Genomic DNA, 21,431 nt, shown 5'->3' with positions numbered 1-21,431 from the left:
ATCCATTGGCATGGGGTGAGAATGGGGGATGCTGGGAGAGGGAGGGGAGAAGAGGGACACCCAAAGCCCCTAACATGAGGGAAAAGGGGAAAATGGGGAAAGTGGGGTAATAAGGGTTTACCCAGAGGCCCTGCCATGGAGGGAAGGAGGAATGGGGTGGGCCACAGAACTCCTGCCACAGAGAATGGACATGGGTGACACTGGAATGCAAGGAGGGGGAAAGAGAGAATACACAGAACTCCTGGTGTGAGAGAGAATGGGGGATCCTGATATGGTGGGGAAGACAGACTAGGGAGTAATGGGTGAAGGTGGGAATAGGAGTGCACACAGAGATTGTGGCATGGGGGAGGGAGAATGAGAGACTCTGGAATAGGGGAAGTGGGGGCCACACAGGCATGAAAGAGAAGGTGGAAACGGGGCGAGGGGAATGGGGCACACAGAACTCCTGGTGGGGGAGGGAGATTGGGGGACCCTTGTATGGGAGAAGGGGGACTACGAGTACATACAGAGCCCCTGCCTTCGTGGGGAGAATGGGGAGGGAGGAATGGGTGCACAGAGAACCCCGGTGGGGAGGCAGACTGGGGAAACCTGGTATGGGGGAAGGAGAGGCACACATAGCCCCTAGAATGGGGGGGAAGAGGAGGCATGGGGAGGGGAGTGAAAATGGGGGGGAACCGAGCCACTGGCATGTGGGGACAATGGGGAACTCTGATATGGAAGGAGAGGGAACCAAGCAGCACACAGAACCCCTAGCAGGAGGGAGATAGCGGGGAGTTGAAGAGAGTTCCAGTGTAATAGAAGGGGATGGGAGGGTGTCACACAGGGAACTTGCAGAGGGTGGGGCAGGGGGGGAAATAGAAAGCAAGGTGCCCCTAAACTGTGCAACAAGCTTGGCTGATACAAGCTATGAATCATGCAATCCCTTAGTTATTATGCTAGGTCTTTTATTTACAGGCATCTACAGGAGGCACATCCCTGCCCTGAAGAGCTTACTTTCTATCTCAATTCTTCTACCATGTCTAGCACTGGGATATCTAAAAATCGACAGAGAGTCCTGTGGCACCTTTAAGACTAACAGATGTATTGGAGCATAAGCATGCATCCGACGAAGTGGGCATTCACCCACGAAAGCTTATGCTCCAATACATCTGTTAGTCTTAAAGGTGCCACAGTCCTCTCTGTTGCTTTTTACAGATCCAGACTAACACGGCTACCCCTCTGATACTGGGCTTTCTGAGCACCTTGCACATTTACTAGAGTGGAAATGAACTTGCTTTCTCCTTCCCCTATTCAGTAGAGAGGTGGCTGTTTTTTAAAATCTGTGATTTTAGTAGAATGGGCTTATTTTGGGGGGAGGAGGGGCTTACTACTTCCCTCTAATGGCATTGAGGCTTGCTCCCCTCAGTCCAGAGAGAGAGATAATTGCAGAGATGGAGGAAAGGAGGCAATCAGATTTTTCAGACCTGGTAACACCCTTAGTTTTGTTATTTTACATTTTACTGTGGCTCATCAAACGTTACCATTTTATATTCTGCGGGGCCATTCTGCACAACCCGTAACTTTACTGAAAAACTGGTATGCACCCTGCCTGTGAGCTGTTGCCCTCTACCAAAGGAATTTCACTTCAAATAAGAGGAGTTGGCTACACATACGTGGTAATTCTGCAATCAGACTGTCCCCATGAGCATCAGATTTGGACAACTTTCGTTTTGAAACCATGGCAACAAAATCTTTGTTGTATCCTAGAATAATATTAAAAAAAACAATTAGCAATTAGGCAGAGATCAAGTTTTACTTTAAAATTTGTAAACAAATCTAAAGTGAATAGAGGAGAGGATATAGTGAAGGAAAAGTGCTCCAGGAATGCAGACTGCCCATTCAAAGGAAACGAGAGAGATCTGGTTAACGAGCATTATTCTTTGCACAAACCCCTCTTCGATGCAGACTGAGGTCAAGGAGTCCCAGTTACATTTAAATAGCATGGTGTGTCACTTTTTCTAAAATGCAGTTTATCAGAACACCAGGCTCTGAGTTTCTGCGTTTCTTTCAGCTGCCAGTTGAATTAAATGGTGAGTTAACTGGAGTATCCAAAAAAAAACCTCCGACATTACAAGTGTACGCAGTTAAACAGTCAAATGTCAGGAAACGCAAAGCCAAGGCTGAACATGCAACCATCACTCTGTTCCCTTGTGTGCATACAATCTTCAATTACATCATCACATTAAATTTCTCAAATAATATAGCTGCCATCACTTACTAAGATTATGGGCACATTGTACGTACCTAGGAGAGAGGGAGATACTTTGTTTCTATATCTTTCAGACACATGTCTAGCATTACTCTCTATTATATGTAATTTTTTTTATTTTGTGTAAAGGTCAGTATATAAAAAAGGGACATAGCTAAAAAAAAAATACTTTTTGAATTAGGGATGTAAAATGGTAATTGATTAACCGATAAGCATCAGTCTTACCAGTAATGTATTCAGTAAATAGTAAAAAGAACAGGAGTACTTGTGGCGCCTTAGAGGCTAACAAATTCATTTGAGCATAAGCTTTCGTGGGCTACAGCCCACTTCTTTGGATGCAAAAAGTGGGCTGTAGCCCACAAAAGCTTATGCTCAAATAAATTTGTTAGTCTCTAAGGTGCCACAAGTACTCCTATTCTTTTTGCAGATATAGACTAACACGGCTGCTACTCTGAAACCAGTAAATAGTAAGAGGGCCGAGGCTGGGGCCGGCAGACGGGACCCCGAACGCAGGGCCAACAGCGGAGCCTGGCGTAGAATGTGGGGGTGATGCAGCAACCCTAGTTCCAGCATTTATGTTGTGAACTCCTTAACAGTTAAGCATTTAACCAATACAATTTTAATAGTTTCAACGGTTACTTTTTCTAAATGCTATTTACATCCCTATTTTGAATGCATTTTACCTATCATTGTCCCAAATACACTAATTTTAGGTATTGATGTAGCTATCAGAAGAGAACATGTGGGTGTTTTTCTAAACAATATGCTGTAGGAATTATTCTGGGGAAGTTCTATGGCCAATGTTATGCAGGTCAGACTAGATCAGTGGTTCTCAACCATGGGTACACGTACCCCAGGGGTACACAGAAGTCTTCCAGGGGGTACATCAACTCATCTCGATATTAGCCTAGTTTTACAACAGGCTACGTAAAAAGCACTAGCAAAGTCAGTACAAACTAAAATTTTATACAGACAATTACTTTTTTATACTATTCTATATACCAGGGGTCGGCAACCTTTCAGAAGTGGTGTGCCAAGTCTTCATTTATTCACTCTAATTTAAGGTTTCGCGTGCCAGTAATACATTTTGATGTTTTTAGAAGGTCTCTTTCTATAAATCTATAATATATAACTAAACTAAAAACCTTATTTACTTTACATACAACAATAAAGTGTTTAAGAAGCTTTATTTAAAATTAAATTAAAATACAGAGCCCCCTGGACCGGTGGCCAGAAGCCGGGCAGTGTGAGTGCCACTGAAAATCAGCTCACGTGCCATAGGTTGCCTACCCCTGCTATATACTATACACTGAAATGTAAGTACAATATTTATATTCCACTTGATTTATTTTATAATCATATGGTAATAATGAGAACGTACGTAACGTTTCAGTAAAAGCATTCTGTGACACTTTTGTATTTTTATGTCTGATTTTGTAAGCAAGTAGTTTTTAAGTGAGGTGAAACTTGTGGGTACGCAAGAGTAATCAGACTCCTGAAAGGGGTACAGTAGGCTGGAAAGGTTGAGAACCACTGGACTAGTTGCTCACAATGCTCCCTTCTGTCTTTGAAATCTATGGATCTATGGAGTATTTTTCTCTATTATTTCACTTTGGTTACTTTGCACATTTGAGAGCACACTGGTTTTAGTCTCTCATTTTTCCCCACCCCTCTGCACTACAATCAGTTACTCAGTCACTTCCACTTGCTGTTTCTGTTAGTTTTTCACACAGCAATAGGAGAGAGAGAAAAAGAGTTTGTTCTTAAATAGCAAAATGTTATTGAAAAATCATTTTTTAAAATGGCAAGTAAAATCAGGGGTGGGTATAGGACCCAAAAGGACTTTTAACTAAGGCTGTCAATTAATCGCAGTTAACTCACGTGATTAACTCAAAAAAAATTAACTGTGATTAAAAAAAATTAATTGCAATTAATTGCACTGTTAAACAACAGAATACCAATTGAAATTTATTAAATATTTTGGATGTTTTTCTACATTTTCAAATATATTGATTTCTATTACAACACAGAATACAAAGTGTACAGTGCTCACTTGATATTATTTTTATAACAAATATTTGCACTGTAAAAATGATAAAGGAAATAGTATTTTTCAATTCACCTCATATAAGTGCTGTAGTGCAGTCTCTTTATCATGAAAGTGTAACTTACAAATGTAGATTTTTTTTGTTACATAACTGCACTCAAAAACAAAACAATGTAAAACTTTATAGCCTACAAATCCAATCAGTCCTTCTTCTTGTTCAGCCAATTGCTATGACAAACAAGTTTGTTAACATTTACTGGAGATACTGCTGACTGCTTCTTATTTACAATGTCACCTGAAAGTGAGAACGGGTATTTGAATGAAACTTTTGTAGCCGGCGTTGCAATGTATTTATGTGCCAGATATGCTAAACCCCTTTAGCCCCTTTGTGCTTTGGCCACCATTCCAAAGAACATGCTTCCATGTTGATGATGCTCGTTAAAAAAATAATGCGTTCATTAAATTTGTGACTGAACACATTGGGAGAGAATTGTATGTCTCCTGTTCTGTTTTACCCACATTCTGCCATATATTTCATGTTATGGCAGTCTCGGATGACTCAGCACATGTTCGTTTTAAGAACACTTTCACAGCATATTTGACAAAACGCAAAGAAGGTACCAATGTGAGATTTCTAAGGATAGATACAGCACTCGACCCAAGGTTTAAGAATCTGAAGTGCCTTCCAAAATCTGAGAGGGACAAGGTTTGGAGAATGCTTTCAGATGTCTTAAAAGAGCAACACTCCGATGCAGAAACTACAGAACCTGAACCACCAAAAAAGAAAATCAACCTTCTGCTGGTGGCATCTGACTCAGATGATGAAAATGAACATGCGTCGGTCCACTCTGCTTTGGATCGTTATCAAGCAGAACCCGTCATTAGCATGGATGCATATATTCTGGAATGGTGTTTGAAGCATGAAGGAACATACGAATCTTTAATGCATCTAGCACGTAAATATCTTGCGATGCCGGCTACAACAGTGCCATGCGAACACCTGTTCTCACTTTCAGGGGACATTGTAAATAAGACATGGGCAGCATTATATCCTGCAAATTGTAATCAAAGTTGTTTGTCTGACCGATTGGCTGAAGTATGACTGAGTGGACTTGAAGGGTCTAAAGTTTTACATTGTTTTATTTTTGAATGCAGCTATTTTTTGTACTTAATTCTATATTTGTAAATTCAACTTTCATTATGAAGAGATTGCACTACAGTACTTGTATTAGGTGAATTGAAATATACCATTTCTTTTGTTTTTTACAGTTGAAATATTTGTAATAAAAAATTTAAAGTGAGCACTGTACTCTTTGTATTCTGTGTTGCACTTGAAAGCAATATGTAATATGAAAATGTAGAACACATCCAAAAATATTGAAATAAATAGTATTCTATTATTGTTTAATTGTGCAATTAATCGCGAGATTAATTTTTGAAATCGCTTGACAGCCCTACTTTTAACTCATTATTGTGAATAGACTATGATTCAAGTTGACGGCATCCCTTTAATTTTCATAGACTTTTGCATGGTATGTTCTCTTCTAATGTATGTACTTTAATACATCTGTCATCTATAATGTACTGTACATTCAAAAGGAAATTTTAGTTCCCCTCTGAAAAGTAATTATTGCAGTAACTTACATGCAACTAGAAGTCCTTGTGGCACCTTAGAGACTAACAAATTTACTTGGGCATGAGCTTTCGTGGGCTATAGCCCACTTCATCAGATGCATGGAGTGAAAAATACAGGCAGGTATAAATATACAGCACATGAAAAGATGGGATTTGCCTTAACAAGTCGGGGGTCAGTGCTAACAAAGCCAATTCAATCAGAGTGGATATGGCCCATTCCCAACAGTTGACAAGAAGGTCTGAGTATCAACATAGGAAAAATTACTTTTTGTTGTGACCCAGCAGGGTGAATTTGATTTAAATCATGATTTAAATCACTAGTCAGCAAGACTCGATTTAATCATGGATTTCTACATAAAAGTGCATTCTTGTTGGTTGTTATAACCTTAATGCATATTCTTCACAACTCAGAGATAGATGTAGAAGGTACACACTATACATTTTTAAAGTGATTTATTTTGAAAACTTTTCAGATTAGTTTTACAGCTTTATCAGAAAATGAATGATTGTTTGGTTATTTCATTTACCAAAGATAATTGAAGCAAATATTTATGAAGTCATTGGGAGGTGAACTATCTCCAATTCAATCATTAATATTTGGAGGATTTTCTTGCCATGATGTATTAGGAGGAGAACATCACCAGACAGACATTTAAATTATTTTATTTAACTAAAACAACAACATTATGTATTCTGGATTTTTTTTCCTCAACAGCAAACATGTATTTTAACGAAACAAGCATATGAATTTTTGAATTTAAACATTCAAGTTTTTTAAATCAGGTTTGTTTTTGTTAAAATTGGTTTTAACTAAAATAGATACATGAAATATTAAAAAAAACAAAAAAATTAAATCAACTATGTCAGCCAGGTCAACATGAGAAACTTAAAATATTGGCTTCTGCAGCTAACTCAGTCGTCTTCACCTTCATTTTCCTGTTTGTTCATAATCTGGAAAAGAAAAACAAGCTTTCCTGCTTTTTCAGGTCCCAAATGATTTCTCAATTTGAAATGAATTAGTCCAAAGGAAGAAAATATTCTTTCTATACCGGCAGAAGAAGCTACTGCTGTTAAAAGTGAGATTATTTTTATCCACCCTGTGACCCAGCCACTCCCAGTCTTTATTCAGGCCTAACCCAGAGAAACCTTCCTACCAACGCTACAAGAAGAAGGATTCTGCATGGACTCCTCCCGACAGTCAAAACAACAGACTGGACTTCTACAGAGAGTGCTTCCGCTGACATGCACGGGCTGAAATTGTGGAAAAGCAGCATCATTTGCCCCATAACCTCAGCCATCCACACCCTCAGAAACAACTCTGACATTATAATCAAAAAGGCTGACAAAGGAGGTGCTGTAGAAATCATGAATAGGTCGGAGTATGAACGAGAGGCTGCTAGGCAACTCTCTGACACCACGTTCTACAGGCCATTACCTTCTGATTCCACTGAGGGATACCAAAAGAAAATGCACCATCTGCTCAAGAAACTCCCTGAAGAAGCACAGGAACAAATCTACACAGACACACCCCCTAGAGCCCTGACCAGGGGTATTCTATCTGCTGCCCAAAACCAATAAACCTGGGAATCCTGGATGCCCCATCATCTCTGGTATTGGCACCCTGACAGCAAGATTGTCTGGCTATGTGGACTCTCTCCTCAGATCCTACGCTACCAGCACTACCAGCTATCTTCAAGACACCACTGACTTCCTGAGGAAACTACAATGCATTGGTGATCTTCCTGAAAACACCATCTTGGCCACCATGGATGTAAAAGCTCTTTACACCAATATTCCACATGAGGATGGACTATAAGCTGTCAAGAACAGTATCCCTGATGAGGCCACGGCACACCTGGTGGCTGAGCTTTGTGACTTTGTCCTCACTCTCAACTATTTCACATTTGGGGAGATTTATACCTTCAAGTCAGCGGCACTGCTATGGGTACCCGCATGGCCCTACAGTATGCCAACATTTTTATGGCTGACTTAGAACAACGCTTCCTCAGCTCTTGTCCCCTAGCGCCCCTACTCTACTTGCGCCACAGGCCAGTCAGAGACAGTGGCACTAAAATTCAGAAGTGCTACTACCTGACACTATGGAATAGAAACCTCAGTTCAGACAGCTACTTTGCCAGCAGAGGGAGAATTAACAACCACGAAAGGGAAGTCAGAGTTGTCACTGAGGGATCAGCAGGAGCCGCCAATGCCACACACCATTCGCTGTAGGCAAACAACAGGAGGAGCAAGTCTGAGGAGCTCCTGTTGCCTGCCTACTGCTGCTCTGGAGTACCACTGTGCTCCCTGCATACAGAGAGAAGGAGCATCTGCACAGGATCAACACAGCACCCAAGGAGCAGTGAGTCCACCCAAGCACACCTGGATCCAGAGACCTTACCCTCTGCTCCCCCCACCCTGCCACAGCAGAGGATGTGAGACCTCCAGCACTTAATCCAGAGACACTCAGTGCACCCAGCAAGAGACCAGAGCCCTCCACTGCACTGAGAGTTTGAACCTAAGACCTTCAGTGCTTGGAACGTCAGACTTCTACTGGAGCCATTCACCCCTCGGTAGGGGGCAGTCAGTGCTTTTACCATCCCCATCCACTGCAGATTGCCGCCAGGAAAGGCTCCTTTAATATAGTATCTAATCTCTAACAGGTGAAATTCATTTCTATTCTTTCTATGTGCTGAGGCTGTGCCCATCACCATATTACCTGAGGATGTTAGCAGATGGAGCTTAGGTTGTGGGGGTAGTTGGTAGAGTACCACCTCCTATTTTCCCCCAGTTTGACCCCAGCTAAAAGGTAAGCGTTTTCAACAATACAAGAGGAGGTAGGCTGGAAACACTTAAGCAACCTAGGGCTGTACTAGATTCATAGAGTTTAAAGCCAGAAGAGAGCATTAGATCATTTAGTCTGACCTGTATAACACAGGGTGTGACACTGAACCAGCAGAGGTTAGGCACTAGCAAGCTAATTAACCCAGATTCAACCTTTAGAGAGATAACAGACTTCAAAGAGAAACAGCAGAACTAAAATTCATTTGCAAATTTAACACCATTAATCTGGGCTTGAATAGGGACTGGGAGTGGCTGGCTCATTACAGAAGCAGCTTTTCCTCTCCTGGAATTGACACCTCCTCATCTATTATTGGGCGTGGACTACATCCACCCTGATTGAATTGGCCCTGTCAACACTGGTTCTCCACTTGCGAAGTAACTCCCTGCTCTCTATGTGTCAGTATATAATGCCTGCATCTGTAACTTTCACTCTATGCATCCGAAAAAGTGAGGTTTTTACTCATGAAAGCTTATGCCCAAATAAATCGGTTAGTCTTTAAAGGTGCCACCAGACTCCTTGTTGTTTTTGTAGATACAGACTAACACGGCTACCCCCTGATACTAGATAATGATTGTATTTTTGTGTGTTTACATATATATTGTTAGAGGTTGACTATGTAACCAAATGGTTCCTGTCTGTCACTGTATTATGTTAATTCAGAGATCAAAAGGAGATGTTAACATTTAGATGAACTGTAAATATAGTAATATACTTGTCTTTATTTCTCTTTGAAGTATGTAGTAAACTACCTGTAAATGGTGGAAGATGGGCAGTTGCCTTATGCTAATCCATGCAGCTAATTACCAGTGGTGCTTAGGAAATAGAAGATCTTACTTCAAAGCCATGATGATCATCTATTGTTCACCCAAGGAATACCTGCTGTCAAGAGGATGTCAATAGCTTGCCAGAGATCTATAAAAGAACTCTAGGGCCCTGATCCTGTTATCTCAGATCTACTTAAGCTCCGACAGGGGAAGTTTGAGTCGTAAGACTGAGGTCTCCAGCTCCAGTCTGAATCACCCTGATATATGGAACTAATTCGGAAAGTACCCTTTGCAACTCTAAAGCTCACCATCTCTACTATGAAACTGACCTAAGAATTTTATTCAAGTCTGTATGTATAATGATCTTTTAACCAATACTTTCTCTTTTTTAATATAATTTAGTTTAATTAATAAGAATTGGCTGTAAGCATGTATTTGGGTAAAATCTGAAATATTCATTGACTTGGTGAGTAATATGTCCAATCTTTTGGGATTGGTAGAACTTTTTATATGATGAACAAGATTTTCAGTAATCCTCATCATATTTGACTTGGCAGCCTGGGTGGGAGCCCAAGGCTGGATTGTTTTAAGGGAACTGTATTTTTGACTTCTGGGTAACCAGTAAGGTATGTAGAAGCTGTTTTGTTGCTAGCTTGGTGAATCTAAGGCTATGTCTATGCTACCGCATAGACAAATAAGTCGACCTAAGTTACGCTACTCCAGCTACATGAATAACGTAGCTGTGTACGGGGAGATTTTGGCAAACCAGTAAAGTGCCTGAAACCACTATGTCTTATTACTAAAAGCAGCCTAGTCAGCAGGCTTTAGCTTAACCAAGGCAGGAGGTTTTGGGTGCCACAGAAAGGGCAGCTTGACCCCGCGTCCTTCCTGATAAGAATTGTGTTGAAGTTGCTGATACATACATTTTAGAAGAGCAGGATGTGCCCCAGAAATGTCTATTGGGGCCTCAAGGCTGCAAACTCTGGAAAAACCCACACCTGGTTAATCAATAATCAGAGGAACCTCTTGCTTGAGCATTGAAACTGCTTACTTAACAAGTTTTCTTTAAGGGACATGTCATTCTATTACTAATGTATAAATAAGGGGAAAAGTTTGAGGTAGTTGGACTCGTTTTGGACTCTCCCTATGGATACATCTTGCGGTCCCCACCAGCAGACGGAAGATTTGGCCACCAGAAGCCTGCCGCTGTGTCACTCAAGAGCCACACTCAGCTTTGGTAATTATCAAGGGTTGGGGGTGTTTTACTAACCTGTTGCGGACGTGTGTAAGTGCTTGAGACTAAGTAAAGTTTAGCTTTAAGTGAAAGCACTCTTGTGTTCTCCTGTTTGTGCCAGCCATCTATCAGTCAGACAGCCGTGTCTCCCCTGATTTATTTTGTGACGCCACCTCGCACAGAGTAAAAGTTACCAAGAGCTTTGGGTTGAAAGAACCCCAGGTAACAGCTGGAGTCGATGTAGCTTAGGTCGACTTACTGTGGTGTCTACACCACGCTGAGTCGATGGGAGTGCGATCTGTGGTCGATTTGGCAGGTCTTCACTAGACCCACTAAATCAATCCCCAGAGCATTGATCCGGCTGTAGTGTAGACATATCCTAAGTATTAGGATAACCACCAGTTTTGGGGATCGTCTGCCCCATTCTTTGCAGTTTGCCCTGATTGAGCAATCTCAGTGTGCCCCCGCCCCCCAGGACTCCAGTCATACAGGCCATTACATTTCACCCAGTTTCCATTGTACTGATCCCAATAACTTGTGTTTGGCTAAATCATATCTTCCAGAAAGACATCCAATCTCAATGTGATGACATCAAGAGAGCCATGTCCTTTGGCAGTTTGTTCAAATGGTTAACCACCCTCACTGTTAAAAATTTTGGCCTAATTTCTAATTTGAATTTGTCTGGCTTCAGCTTCCAGGCATTGGTTCTTGTTATGTCTTTCTCCATTAGATGAAAGAACTCTTTAATACCCAGTATTTTCTTCCTGTGAAGCTACTTATACACTGTAATCAAGTCACCTCTCAATCTTCTTTTTGATAAGATAAACAGATCTCTTTAAGTCTCTCATTGAAAGCAATTTCCCCAGCCCTTAAATAACTTTTGTGTACGTTTTCTGCACTCTCCCCAATTTTTCAAGATTCTTTTTAAAATGTGGAGACCAGAACTGGACTCAGTATTCCAGTATTAGTCTAACCAATGTGGTATACACAGGTGAAATCACTTCCCTGCTCCTACCCCCATTTATACATCCAAGCATCACACAAAGAGCTCACGGTCAGTTGCTTGTCCACTATGATCTGTACATTAGACCTATAATAAATTACCCTTCATAGGCATACTTGTGTCCAAAAAGGACAGGGAAATCCTACTCATGACAAATTAAGGTACATTGTTTTTAGACTTGAACTGTATAGGTTCTGATTCTAGCACTAGCTCCACACAGATGGAGCTGTGCGCCTATTTGGAGCCCCAAATAATTGTCCTACACAGAGCTAATAGCAGTACTGGGGGCCTAAGTCACTAACAATATACACTGTAATGAACCGAAAGAATGCAACAGGGACAGAATCTATTTCAGGAGCTGCCTGTGGGTAGCACGTTGCAAACTTATTACAAATGATGACATGATGGAAGATGGTATCACAATAACACACACGCCTCCAAGACAGAGTTAAGATGACACACAGTATGAACAGTGGGATCAGCAGACCCAGAGAACTTCCTCTGCAGCCTTCCCCTCCCATCAAGGCAGGGGGCTCTTGAACTGCTGTGCATAACCTCAAAACACACTACAGGCAGCCTGGACACTACACAAACAGGGCTGCCAAAATTTAATCTCCAACAGGGGTTGGACTAGATGACCTCCTGAGGTCCCTTCCAACCCTGATATTCTATGATTCTATGAACAGGTTCTTACTATAAGGGTGGAGGGCACCACAGTACCCAGGGTTACCATGGAGATGCAGGGGGTCACGCCCACACACACACACCCTTACCATGGAGACAGGAGTCACCATCCACACACACACACCACTACCATGAAAACGGAGGGCACCATCCCCACACACACCCCGCTATCACAGAGACGTGGGGGGGCATCATACCCCCACACACCCCATTACCATGGAGACAGGAGCACTAGACCCCAACACACCCCAATACCACAGAGACGGGGAGCACCATACCCCCCCCACACACCATTTCCAGCAAGAGACGTAGGAGGGCACCATACGCACACACACCCTGCTGCAACGGAGATGTGGAGGGCACCATCCCCACACACACACACACACCCCATTACCACTGAGACGTGGGAGGCACCATTCCTGCACACAGCTCACTATCACAAACTCGCGGGGGGGACACCATCCCCGCACACACCCCGCTAACACAGAAATGTGTGGGGCACCTTCCTCCACACACACCTTGTTACCATGAAGATGTGGGGGGCACCATCCCCACATACACCCCACTACCACAGAGACACGGCACCATCCCCCCCACATCCTGCTGCAACAGAGACATGGGGGGCACCATCCCAGCACACACCCCATTACCACGGAAATGTGGGGGGCACTATACTCCCACACACCCCGCTACCACAGAGACACCCCCACAAACCCCATGACCAGGGAGATGCGGGGGGGAGGGACACCATCCCCGCACACACCCCTCTACCACGGAGACGTGGGGGGGCACCATCCCTGCACACACGCCGTTACCACAGAGACGTGGGGGGCACCATACCCCCCACACACCCCGTTACCACAGAGACGTGTGGGCACCATACCCCCAAACACTCCGCTACCATGGAAACGGGCCGGGGAGGGGAGGAGGAGGAGGAAGAGAAAGGGGAGCGGGAGGCCCCGCTGCCAGTAGGAGACATCCCCACAGAACCGCGATTACCGTTCGCGCCGACAGTTCCAGACGCTACTCAAGTTTCCCGCCAGGCAGTGAGTACTGTCTCGCCATGATGACCTCACAATTACGTATTTCCGGGGACCTTCGGAAGGACTACGTTCAATCAATCCCGGAAACGGATTCAAGGCGAAGGGTGAGGAGGGACTAAGGCCCGGGTAGGGGGCAGCAGGCGGCTGTCGGGCCGGGCGTGGGGCAGCAGGCGGCTGTCGGGCTAGAGAGGGCGCTGGGGGTCTCTGTGCCGGGCAGGGGGCAGCAGGCGGCTGTTAGGCTGGGGAGGGCGCTGAGGTCTCTGTGCCGGGCATGGGGCAGTAGGCTGCTGTCGGGCCGGGGCGGGGCGGGGCGGGGCGGGGGCTGAGGTCTCTGTGCCGGGGAGGCGGCAGCAGGCGGGCCGGGGAGGGCGCTGTGGTCTGTGTGCCTGGCATGGGCCAGCAGGCGGCTGTCGGGCCGGGGAGGGGGCTGAGGTCTGTGACGACTTCCCCTCTGGTGTTATCTGGACTGGTGATCTGCTAGGTCACCCCAATCCGTGGCTCTGGGAGCCAGCCTTACCCTGCTCTGCTGTGAGAACCCCCACTCCTGGGCTGTTCATGCACAGCCTCCTTACAACCGAATGACACTAGCTAATATCTCTGGTCCCAGACACAACCCTAGGAACCTCCGTCTTGTAGTATCCAGTTATGCCCACTGGACGCTGCAAGCTTATATGAATTCGGCAATTTATGTACCAGGCTTGTTATCCCAAGAGGGAGTCTCTGGGTACGTCTTCACTTACCGGAGGGTCCGGCGGCAGGCAATCGATGTTCTGGGATCGATCCCGGAAGTGGTCGCCGTCGACGCCGGTACTCCAGCTCGGCGAGAGGAGTACGCAGCATTGACGGGAGAGCCTCCCTGCCGCGTCTGGACCCGCGGTAAGTTCGGACTAAGGTACTTCGAATTCAGCTACGTTATTAACGTAGCTGAATTTGCGTACCTTAGTCCGAAGTGGGGGCTTAGTGGGGACCAGGCCTCTGACATGCTTCAAACCAAACGCACTGCTTCAGATAGAATAAACAAACAAATTTATTAACTATGAAAAACAGATTTTAAGTGATTATAAATCAACGCACAAGTAGTCAGATTTGGTCAAATGAAATAAAAGCAAAATGCATTCTAAGCTGAGTTTAACACTTTCAATCCCCTTACAAACTTAGATGCGTCTCACCACAGGCTGGCTGGTTGCCCTTCAGTCAGGCTCTCCCCTTTGATCAGCGCTTCAGTTGCTTGGTGGTGATGTCTGTAGATGGAGGTGGAAGAGAGAGGAAGGGCATGGCAAACGTCTCTCCCTTTTTATCATGTCCTTTCTTCCCTTCTGGCTTTGCCCCACACCCCCCTTCAGAGTCAAGTGAGCATTACCTCATCGCATTCCCAAACTGACCAAAGGAAGGGAGGGTGACTCCCTCAAGAGTCCAACAGATCCTTTGTTGTTGCCTAGGCCAGTGTCCTTTGTTCCTGTGAGGCTGGGCTGGGTTTGTCCCATACATGCCCTGATGAGGTGTGAGCTGCCCCTCTGCTTCTGGAGAGTTTTTGCCTGGGCTTGCTTTAAGCTATGAGGACACATTTTCAGCCTCATAACTATATACATAAAATTACAACCTATAACATTACTATAACAATTACTATAACAACAATGCTCAGTACATCATGAGCCTTCCAAAGACACCTGACATGACAAACTTAGCATTAGATACCACACAATCATATTATAAGGATGAACATGGGGGCACTGGGTGTTCTTCCGAGGTACAGAATGTCACAGGGTCTCTGTGTTGGACTGGGGGCACTAGGTGACTGTCGGGCCAGGGAGGGGGCTGGGGTCTCTGGACCGGCCACAGGGCAGTAGCTGACTGTCGGGCTGGGGAGGGGGCTGGGGTTTCTGTGCCAGACTGGGGGCAGCCATCAGACCAGGGTCGGGTCTGGGGTTTCTGTGCTAGACTGGGGGCAGCCATCAGGCCAGGGTCGGGTCTGGGGTCTCTGTGCCTGGCGGGGGCAGTAGGTGGTTGTCACGCTTGGGAGGGGGCTGGGGTCTCCGTGCCAGGCACAGGGTAGAATGGCAGCTGTCGGGCCAGGGAGGGGGCTGGGGTCTCAGTGCTGGGCAGTGGGCAGTAGGTGCCTGTCAGGCCAGGGAGGGAGCTGGGGTCTCTCTGCTGGGATGAGGGCTGGAGGCAGGGAGGGGGTTGGGGTTACTGCACTGTGTAAAGTATCAGGGGGTAGCCGTGTTAGTCTGTATCTACAAAAACAACAAGGAGTCTGGTGGCACCTTAAAGACTAACAGATTTATTTGGGCATAAGCTTTCGTGAGTAAAAACCTCACTTCTTCGGATGCATAGAGTGAAAGTTACAGATGCAGGCATTATAGCATTATAGCCTGCATCTGTAACTTTCACTCTATGCATCCGAAGAAGTGAGGTTTTTACTCACGAAAGCTTATGCCCAAATAAATCTGTTAGTCTTTAAGGTGCCACCAGACTCCTTGTTGTTTTTGCACTGTGTAGTGAGCAGCAAGCGGATGTCGGGCCAGGGAGGTGGTTGGTGTCTCCGTGCTGGGCATGGAGCAGCAGGCGGCGAGAGGGTTGAGTCCTCTGTGCTGGGTAGGGGGCAGTAGGTGGCTGTTGGGCCGGGAAGGGGGTTGGAGTCTCTTTACCGGATAGGGGGCAGCAGGTGTTTGTCAGGTCGGGGAGGTAGCTGGGGTCTCTCTGCTGGGCTGAGGGCGGGAGATGGCTGGGGTCTCTGTGCTGGGTAGGGAGCAGCAGGCAAATGTCGGGCCTTGGAGGCAGCTTGGGGGTCTCTGTGCTGGGCATGGGGCAGCAGGTGGATGTCAGGCCAGGGAGTGAACTGAGGACTCTGTGCTGGGCAAGGGGCAGTAGGTGACTGTCAGGCCAAGGAAGGTACTGGGGTCTCTGTGTCGGGCAGGGGGGAGTAGGCACGTGTCGTTCATGGGAGGGGGCTTGCATCTCTGAACTGGGCAGGGGGCAGTACGTGGTTATTGGGCCTGGGAGGAGACTGCGGTCTCTGTGCTGGGCAGGGGGCAGCAGGCGGTTGTTGGGCTGGAGTGTCTGTGCTGGGGAGGGGGCAGTAGGTGGTTGTCAGGTCGGGAGGGGCTGGGATATCTTTGCTGGGCAGGGGACAGAAGAAGTGATGAGCGCTGGCACGAGGGAAATGGGGCATGGTGCCCACACACACACCAACCCCGAGGATCAAGCAGTTCCCCACTGCTACTGTTGCTTTAACTTCCGTTCTTGCATGTAATGGATTGGTAATTTGTGATGCTCTTCGTCCTTGTCATCACTAGGAAAATTGTTGTATTCATAACTCGGCTTATCAAGCACAGGGTGACTAACATCAGGTAAAATCCCAGTTAAGACAAGTGAGTCTGTAGTTCTAATTGGGTGTTAGCAGTCGTCAACTGTCCAGGGAAGGTGATGATCCTTGCTGGAGACTCAGTCCTCACAAGAATCAAAAGAACATTCGGCAGGAGTCAAGCTGTGTGCTGGACACAATTCTGAAGTTAGTGGGCTAGGAGCTATGGGTGATTGTTCAAATTGGCATTAATGACGCTGTGTCAATGAATAGCTCACAGATATGATTTCAGGGAACTCAGAAGCATGCTGAAAAAGAATGTTCAAGCAACCTTTTCCAAGCTCCTTCCTGTCCTACAAGCGAAGGAAGACAGAAGATTCTAGCTGTGAACCACTGTCTACATAACTAGTGTACAGTGGAGGGTTTGGGTTGTGTGGAACATTGGTCCTCTTTCTCTGGGAAGAGGGGCTGTGTAGTTTGGAGGGCCTCCACCTCCGTAGAAGGTGGCCTAATCTCTTCAGGGACAGGCTGACCAGAGTAGTCGGGTCAGGGGGTTAAACTAATAGCAAGAGAGGGTAAAATGAGGGAAGATATGAGCACTCAGCACAAATTTGAGATGTTGAAACAAAATTAATCAAGAAACCAATGGATGTGAAGAGAAAAAATGATTGAATTGCCTATACACTAGTGTTAAAAGCCTGGATAACAAACAAGAGGAATTGGAACTACTGTAATGTATAGAGGGGAAACAACTGTGATCATGTGGGACTTCAGTTTGAGTAGCATATACTGGAGGTCTGATGCTGCCAGTGCTGAACCATCACTGGAATTTCTAAACACTGTACATAGAAAAGTGTTGCAGCCGACACAGGGTAATTCTTTATTAGACAGTGCAGTAGGTGGTTGTTGGGCCGGGGAGGGAGTTGGGTTCTCTGTCCTAATAGATGAAGAGGGAATGGATCACTAAAAATGGTAGCTTAGGTACAAGTCATCATGACTTGATCACATTTATAATGTGCAAACAGAATGAAGTCCTGTGCCTTAAAGAAGCCAATTTCACAAAATTGAAAACAATTATGAGCCAAATCATGAGGTACCTGCTGTTAGTCACCACATGCTAGCAAATCCAATTTCAGAACACACCATTTTTCTGAATGAAGATGCACCCTTCATGAGTGGAAAGTGCTTACATGCCTTCTGGGTGTAATGCATAATCAGGTCCATTTTGTTTACTAGAATCTACTCTAAAGATGAGCGAACCAGAGCTGCTGCTGGACTCCAATATCCGGTTATGGGTAGTTCTTCCAATTGTTTTCATAACATTCTTTGTTGGGATGATTCGTCACTACGTGTCCATCTTGCTCCAAAGTGACAAAAAGCTCACTAGGGAACAAGTGTCTGACAGGTAAGTTAACAAGTACCCCCCAAGTTTTCCTACGGTCTTTCTAATAAAGCTAGTATAAAAGAACATTAAGTTGGCAAAGTCAAGCAATCAAAAGTAAGGAAATACCAGAATTAAAGTTGCATGTGCAAGCTTAATTTGGACTCCTTGTCTGTATGTAATATGATACCATTTCTAATTACATGATCACATTTTTCCACTGGACCCCTATCTCAGGGAATGAGCTTGATGGATAGAGCTTACTGAATGAACAGCTATTCAATATTTCTTTTCCTTATTCACTGTGTGGCCCTAGGCCATATTTACTGTACTATTCAAATCCTATTATGTATTAGTTTTCTCATGGACTTTTCTGTGGTGCTTGTCATATAGCATCTGAGGATTTCATTAACATTCTGGAAAAAATTCCCTTGGTTCCCAAGTTTCTGTCACTGGCCACAATGGAAACAGGGTATTGAACTAGATGAACCAAAGACCTGATCTATGTGAATAATTTCTATGTAAGCTCAATTATCCTGCTGTAAAAGGGTGGAAAGACGCCTTTGTTGGAAGGAGTTCTTAAAACGGGCTGGAGAACTCTCCCTTATGAGAGAGGGAGTATTCATTCATTATGTTCATTTACTTTTTTTTTTTTTTTTTAATCTGGCTGTCCCTAGTCATGGTTGGATCTCATCTTGAGCTGCAACTATTTTTTTTTCATTGGGTACTAATTTTGCAGTTGATTTACCTACAGTATCACTGCTTCCTCTTAATGAAGACTGGGGCTAACTGAGGAGTCTATTCTTATGTGTAAAAAGTTACACTGATTCTCCTGCTGCTTTGCAAAATGCATTTCCTATTAAATCTTGTTTAAGTTGGGACAGTAAAGATTTTGGTGACTCAAGTCTATTTAATGCTAGACATATTTTTGGTTTTCCTATAAAAATTGCCTTTAGGCCTAGAAGAAGCTGCTATTATCTGTCAGAGAATTCTGCTTAAAGAAGGCCCAAAAATCCATGAAGCAGCTTCATGGAGTCTAAATGTCATTCCAAAGGGTACATATACAGTATCTGATAGAACTTAATTTGTCCTCCTCTGAGGAAATCTTTTCCCAATCTGGATGGAGGAGGAAGAGGTGACCTTCTTATTCCTCACCCATCCTGATTTATGAGTGAGATGCTCCAAATTGTGAAAATTACTACTCTTGAAATGAGTTTCCATTAATAGGAAGGTGTCTTTATATTTGTATGGTAGATGTTGCTGAGTCAGCCTCTCAGCTCAATTACTGTCCACCATGTTGTTTGCATACAGCTCACTTGCAGCCCTCATTTCTACTGTTCTCTAATATTGATCTTAGATATTCCTGCAATAATGTTTTTTTTTTTTAAGCCAAGTCCTAATTCGAAGCAGAGTCCTCAGAGAAAATGGAAAATACATTCCAAAACAGGTATGTGCATGTGTGAAGCTGCATGTTTGAATTGCAGTAGTCTTTTTATGAAAGCTGTATAGAGAAAATGATAACAAATGAACATAGATTTATAAATTCCTAAGCCAGAAGGGACCAATGTGGTCATGTAGTCTTGCCTTCTGTATAACACAAGTCACAGAACCCTCCCCTGAAAATAATTCCTAGAGCACATCTAGAAAAACATCCAATCATTATTTTAAAACGATCAGTGATGGAGAATCCACCATGACCATTGGTAAGTTGTTCCAGTGGTTAATTACTTTCACCATCAAAATTTTACCCCTTATTTCCAGCATCAATTTGTCTTGTTTCAACTTCCTGCCATTGGGCGCTTTTATATCTTTTCTCTCCTAGAGAAAAAATTGATTGAAGAGCCTGGTATCAAATATTTGTTCCCTATGTAAGTACCAATAGACTGTAATCAAGTCATTCCTTAATCTTCACTTTGTTGGCTAAATAGATTGATCTCCTTGAGTGTACCACTGTATTCTAATCCTTTAATCATTTTCATGGCTCTTCTGAACCCTCTCCAATTTATCAACATCCTTGTTGAATTGTGGGCACTAGCACTGGACACAGGATTCCACCAGTGCCAAATACAGAAGTCAAAATCTCTCTGCTCCTACTCAAGATTTTGCTGTTGATGCATCTAAGGATCGCATTAGCCTTTTTGGCCAAAGCGTCGCACTGGGATCTCATGTTCAGCTGATTATCCACCATGACCCCCAAATTTTTTTCAAATATTAAGTGCAGAAAATAGTATTAATTCATTGTTAAAATTGAGACGTGTGCTCAAATGTCAGGCAGTTCCTAAAGTAGCTAAGGTTCTTGTAGTAAGATTCATGTGGTCATTGTATGTAAAATGTTACATGTTTAAAAAGAAAAGCAGTAATGTGGAACTCTGCAAGAGGTCACAGGACATGGGCGGATTGATCCCAACTAGGACCAAACATTCACCATCAGCGGTGATTTAATTGCTTTCAAAATATAAATAGTTTGTTCTCAGCTTCAGAGAATGGTGGGAAACCATCTTGGAGAGAGAAAAAGAAATGTAGAAAGGTGTAAGTCTTAGAAAGGTGTAAGTCTCCTTGGGAGCAAATGGGTTGTGTGCATGAAACAGTCAATAATGTTTGAGATGTGGATGCCTCAGAGAGAATTTTAGAGATAGAAGCTCTGTCCAAATACAAATCAGTTATTGAAATTACTGGGATCCAGGGAAAAAACCCAACTGGTTTCAAGGCTGAACTTGATAAGCTTACGGAGGGGATGGTCTGATGAAACTTCCTACAGTGACTGCTAGTAGCAAATATCCCCACTGGCCAGTGATGGGACACTAGTTGGGGAGGCCTCTGAGTTACTACAGAGAATTCTTTCCCAGGTGTCTGGCTGTTGGGTCTTGCTAAAATGCTCAAGATCTAACTGATCACCATATCTGGGGTTGGGAAGGTTTGGCAGAGGTCCTGGCAGGTTTTTGTCTTCCTCTGCAGCATGGGCCACAGGCACTTCCAGGTTTAAAATAATGTAAATGGTGGATTCTCTGTAAATTGAAGTCCTTAAATCATGATTTGGAGAACTTCAGTAATTCAGCCAGAGGCTAGGGGTCTATTACAGGAGGGGTGTGGACGAGGTTCTGTGGCCTGCACTGTACAGGAAGTCACTCCAGATGATTAGGATGGTCCCTTCCAGCTTTAAAGTCTATAAAACCTGGCAGGTTTAGTGCATCTCTGCAGGAGAGGAAGGAGGAGATATGAAAAAGGTAAAAATGACAAGCATGCATC

The 21,431-nt window shown here is 44.3% G+C and overlaps 2 protein-coding genes across 25 annotated transcripts in view; one reads left to right on the top strand and one right to left on the bottom strand.

Moving 5' to 3' along the window:
- Window positions 1-13,582, bottom strand: part of FANCD2 (FA complementation group D2) — a 206,072-nt gene extending 192,490 nt beyond the window's left edge. For 11 of the 13 annotated variants that reach the window (XM_042850045.2, XM_042850048.2, XM_042850051.2 and 8 more), the window contains exons 1-2: window positions 13,457-13,582; window positions 1,653-1,742 (exon numbers count right to left, since the gene is read on the bottom strand). In XM_042850045.2, coding sequence (XP_042705979.2) covers window positions 1,653-1,719 — 67 coding nt within the window. In that variant the 5' untranslated portion in view covers window positions 1,720-1,742; window positions 13,457-13,582. Of the gene's footprint in view, window positions 1-1,652; window positions 1,743-13,340; window positions 13,429-13,456 lie in introns of those variants that run through there. The other 2 variants (XM_065553199.1, XM_042850046.2) reach the window with 2 other exon arrangements.
- Window positions 13,474-21,431, top strand: part of EMC3 (ER membrane protein complex subunit 3) — a 38,215-nt gene continuing 30,257 nt past the window's right edge. For 5 of the 12 annotated variants that reach the window (XM_065553210.1, XM_065553207.1, XM_042850056.2 and 2 more), the window contains exons 1-3: window positions 13,474-13,604; window positions 18,041-18,209; window positions 19,575-19,632. In XM_065553210.1, the coding sequence (XP_065409282.1) occupies window positions 18,055-18,209; window positions 19,575-19,632 (213 nt within the window). In that variant the 5' untranslated portion in view covers window positions 13,474-13,604; window positions 18,041-18,054. Of the gene's footprint in view, window positions 13,627-14,196; window positions 14,377-16,801; window positions 16,851-18,040; window positions 18,210-19,574; window positions 19,633-21,431 lie in introns of those variants that run through there. The other 7 variants (XM_065553211.1, XM_065553202.1, XM_065553206.1 and 4 more) reach the window with 6 other exon arrangements.

The sequence above is a fragment of the Chrysemys picta genome, chromosome 7 (assembly GCF_011386835.1).
Source record: "Chrysemys picta bellii isolate R12L10 chromosome 7, ASM1138683v2, whole genome shotgun sequence".
NCBI lineage: Eukaryota > Metazoa > Chordata > Testudines > Emydidae > Chrysemys > Chrysemys picta.
This window is presented reverse-complemented; position numbering and strand designations above follow the sequence as displayed.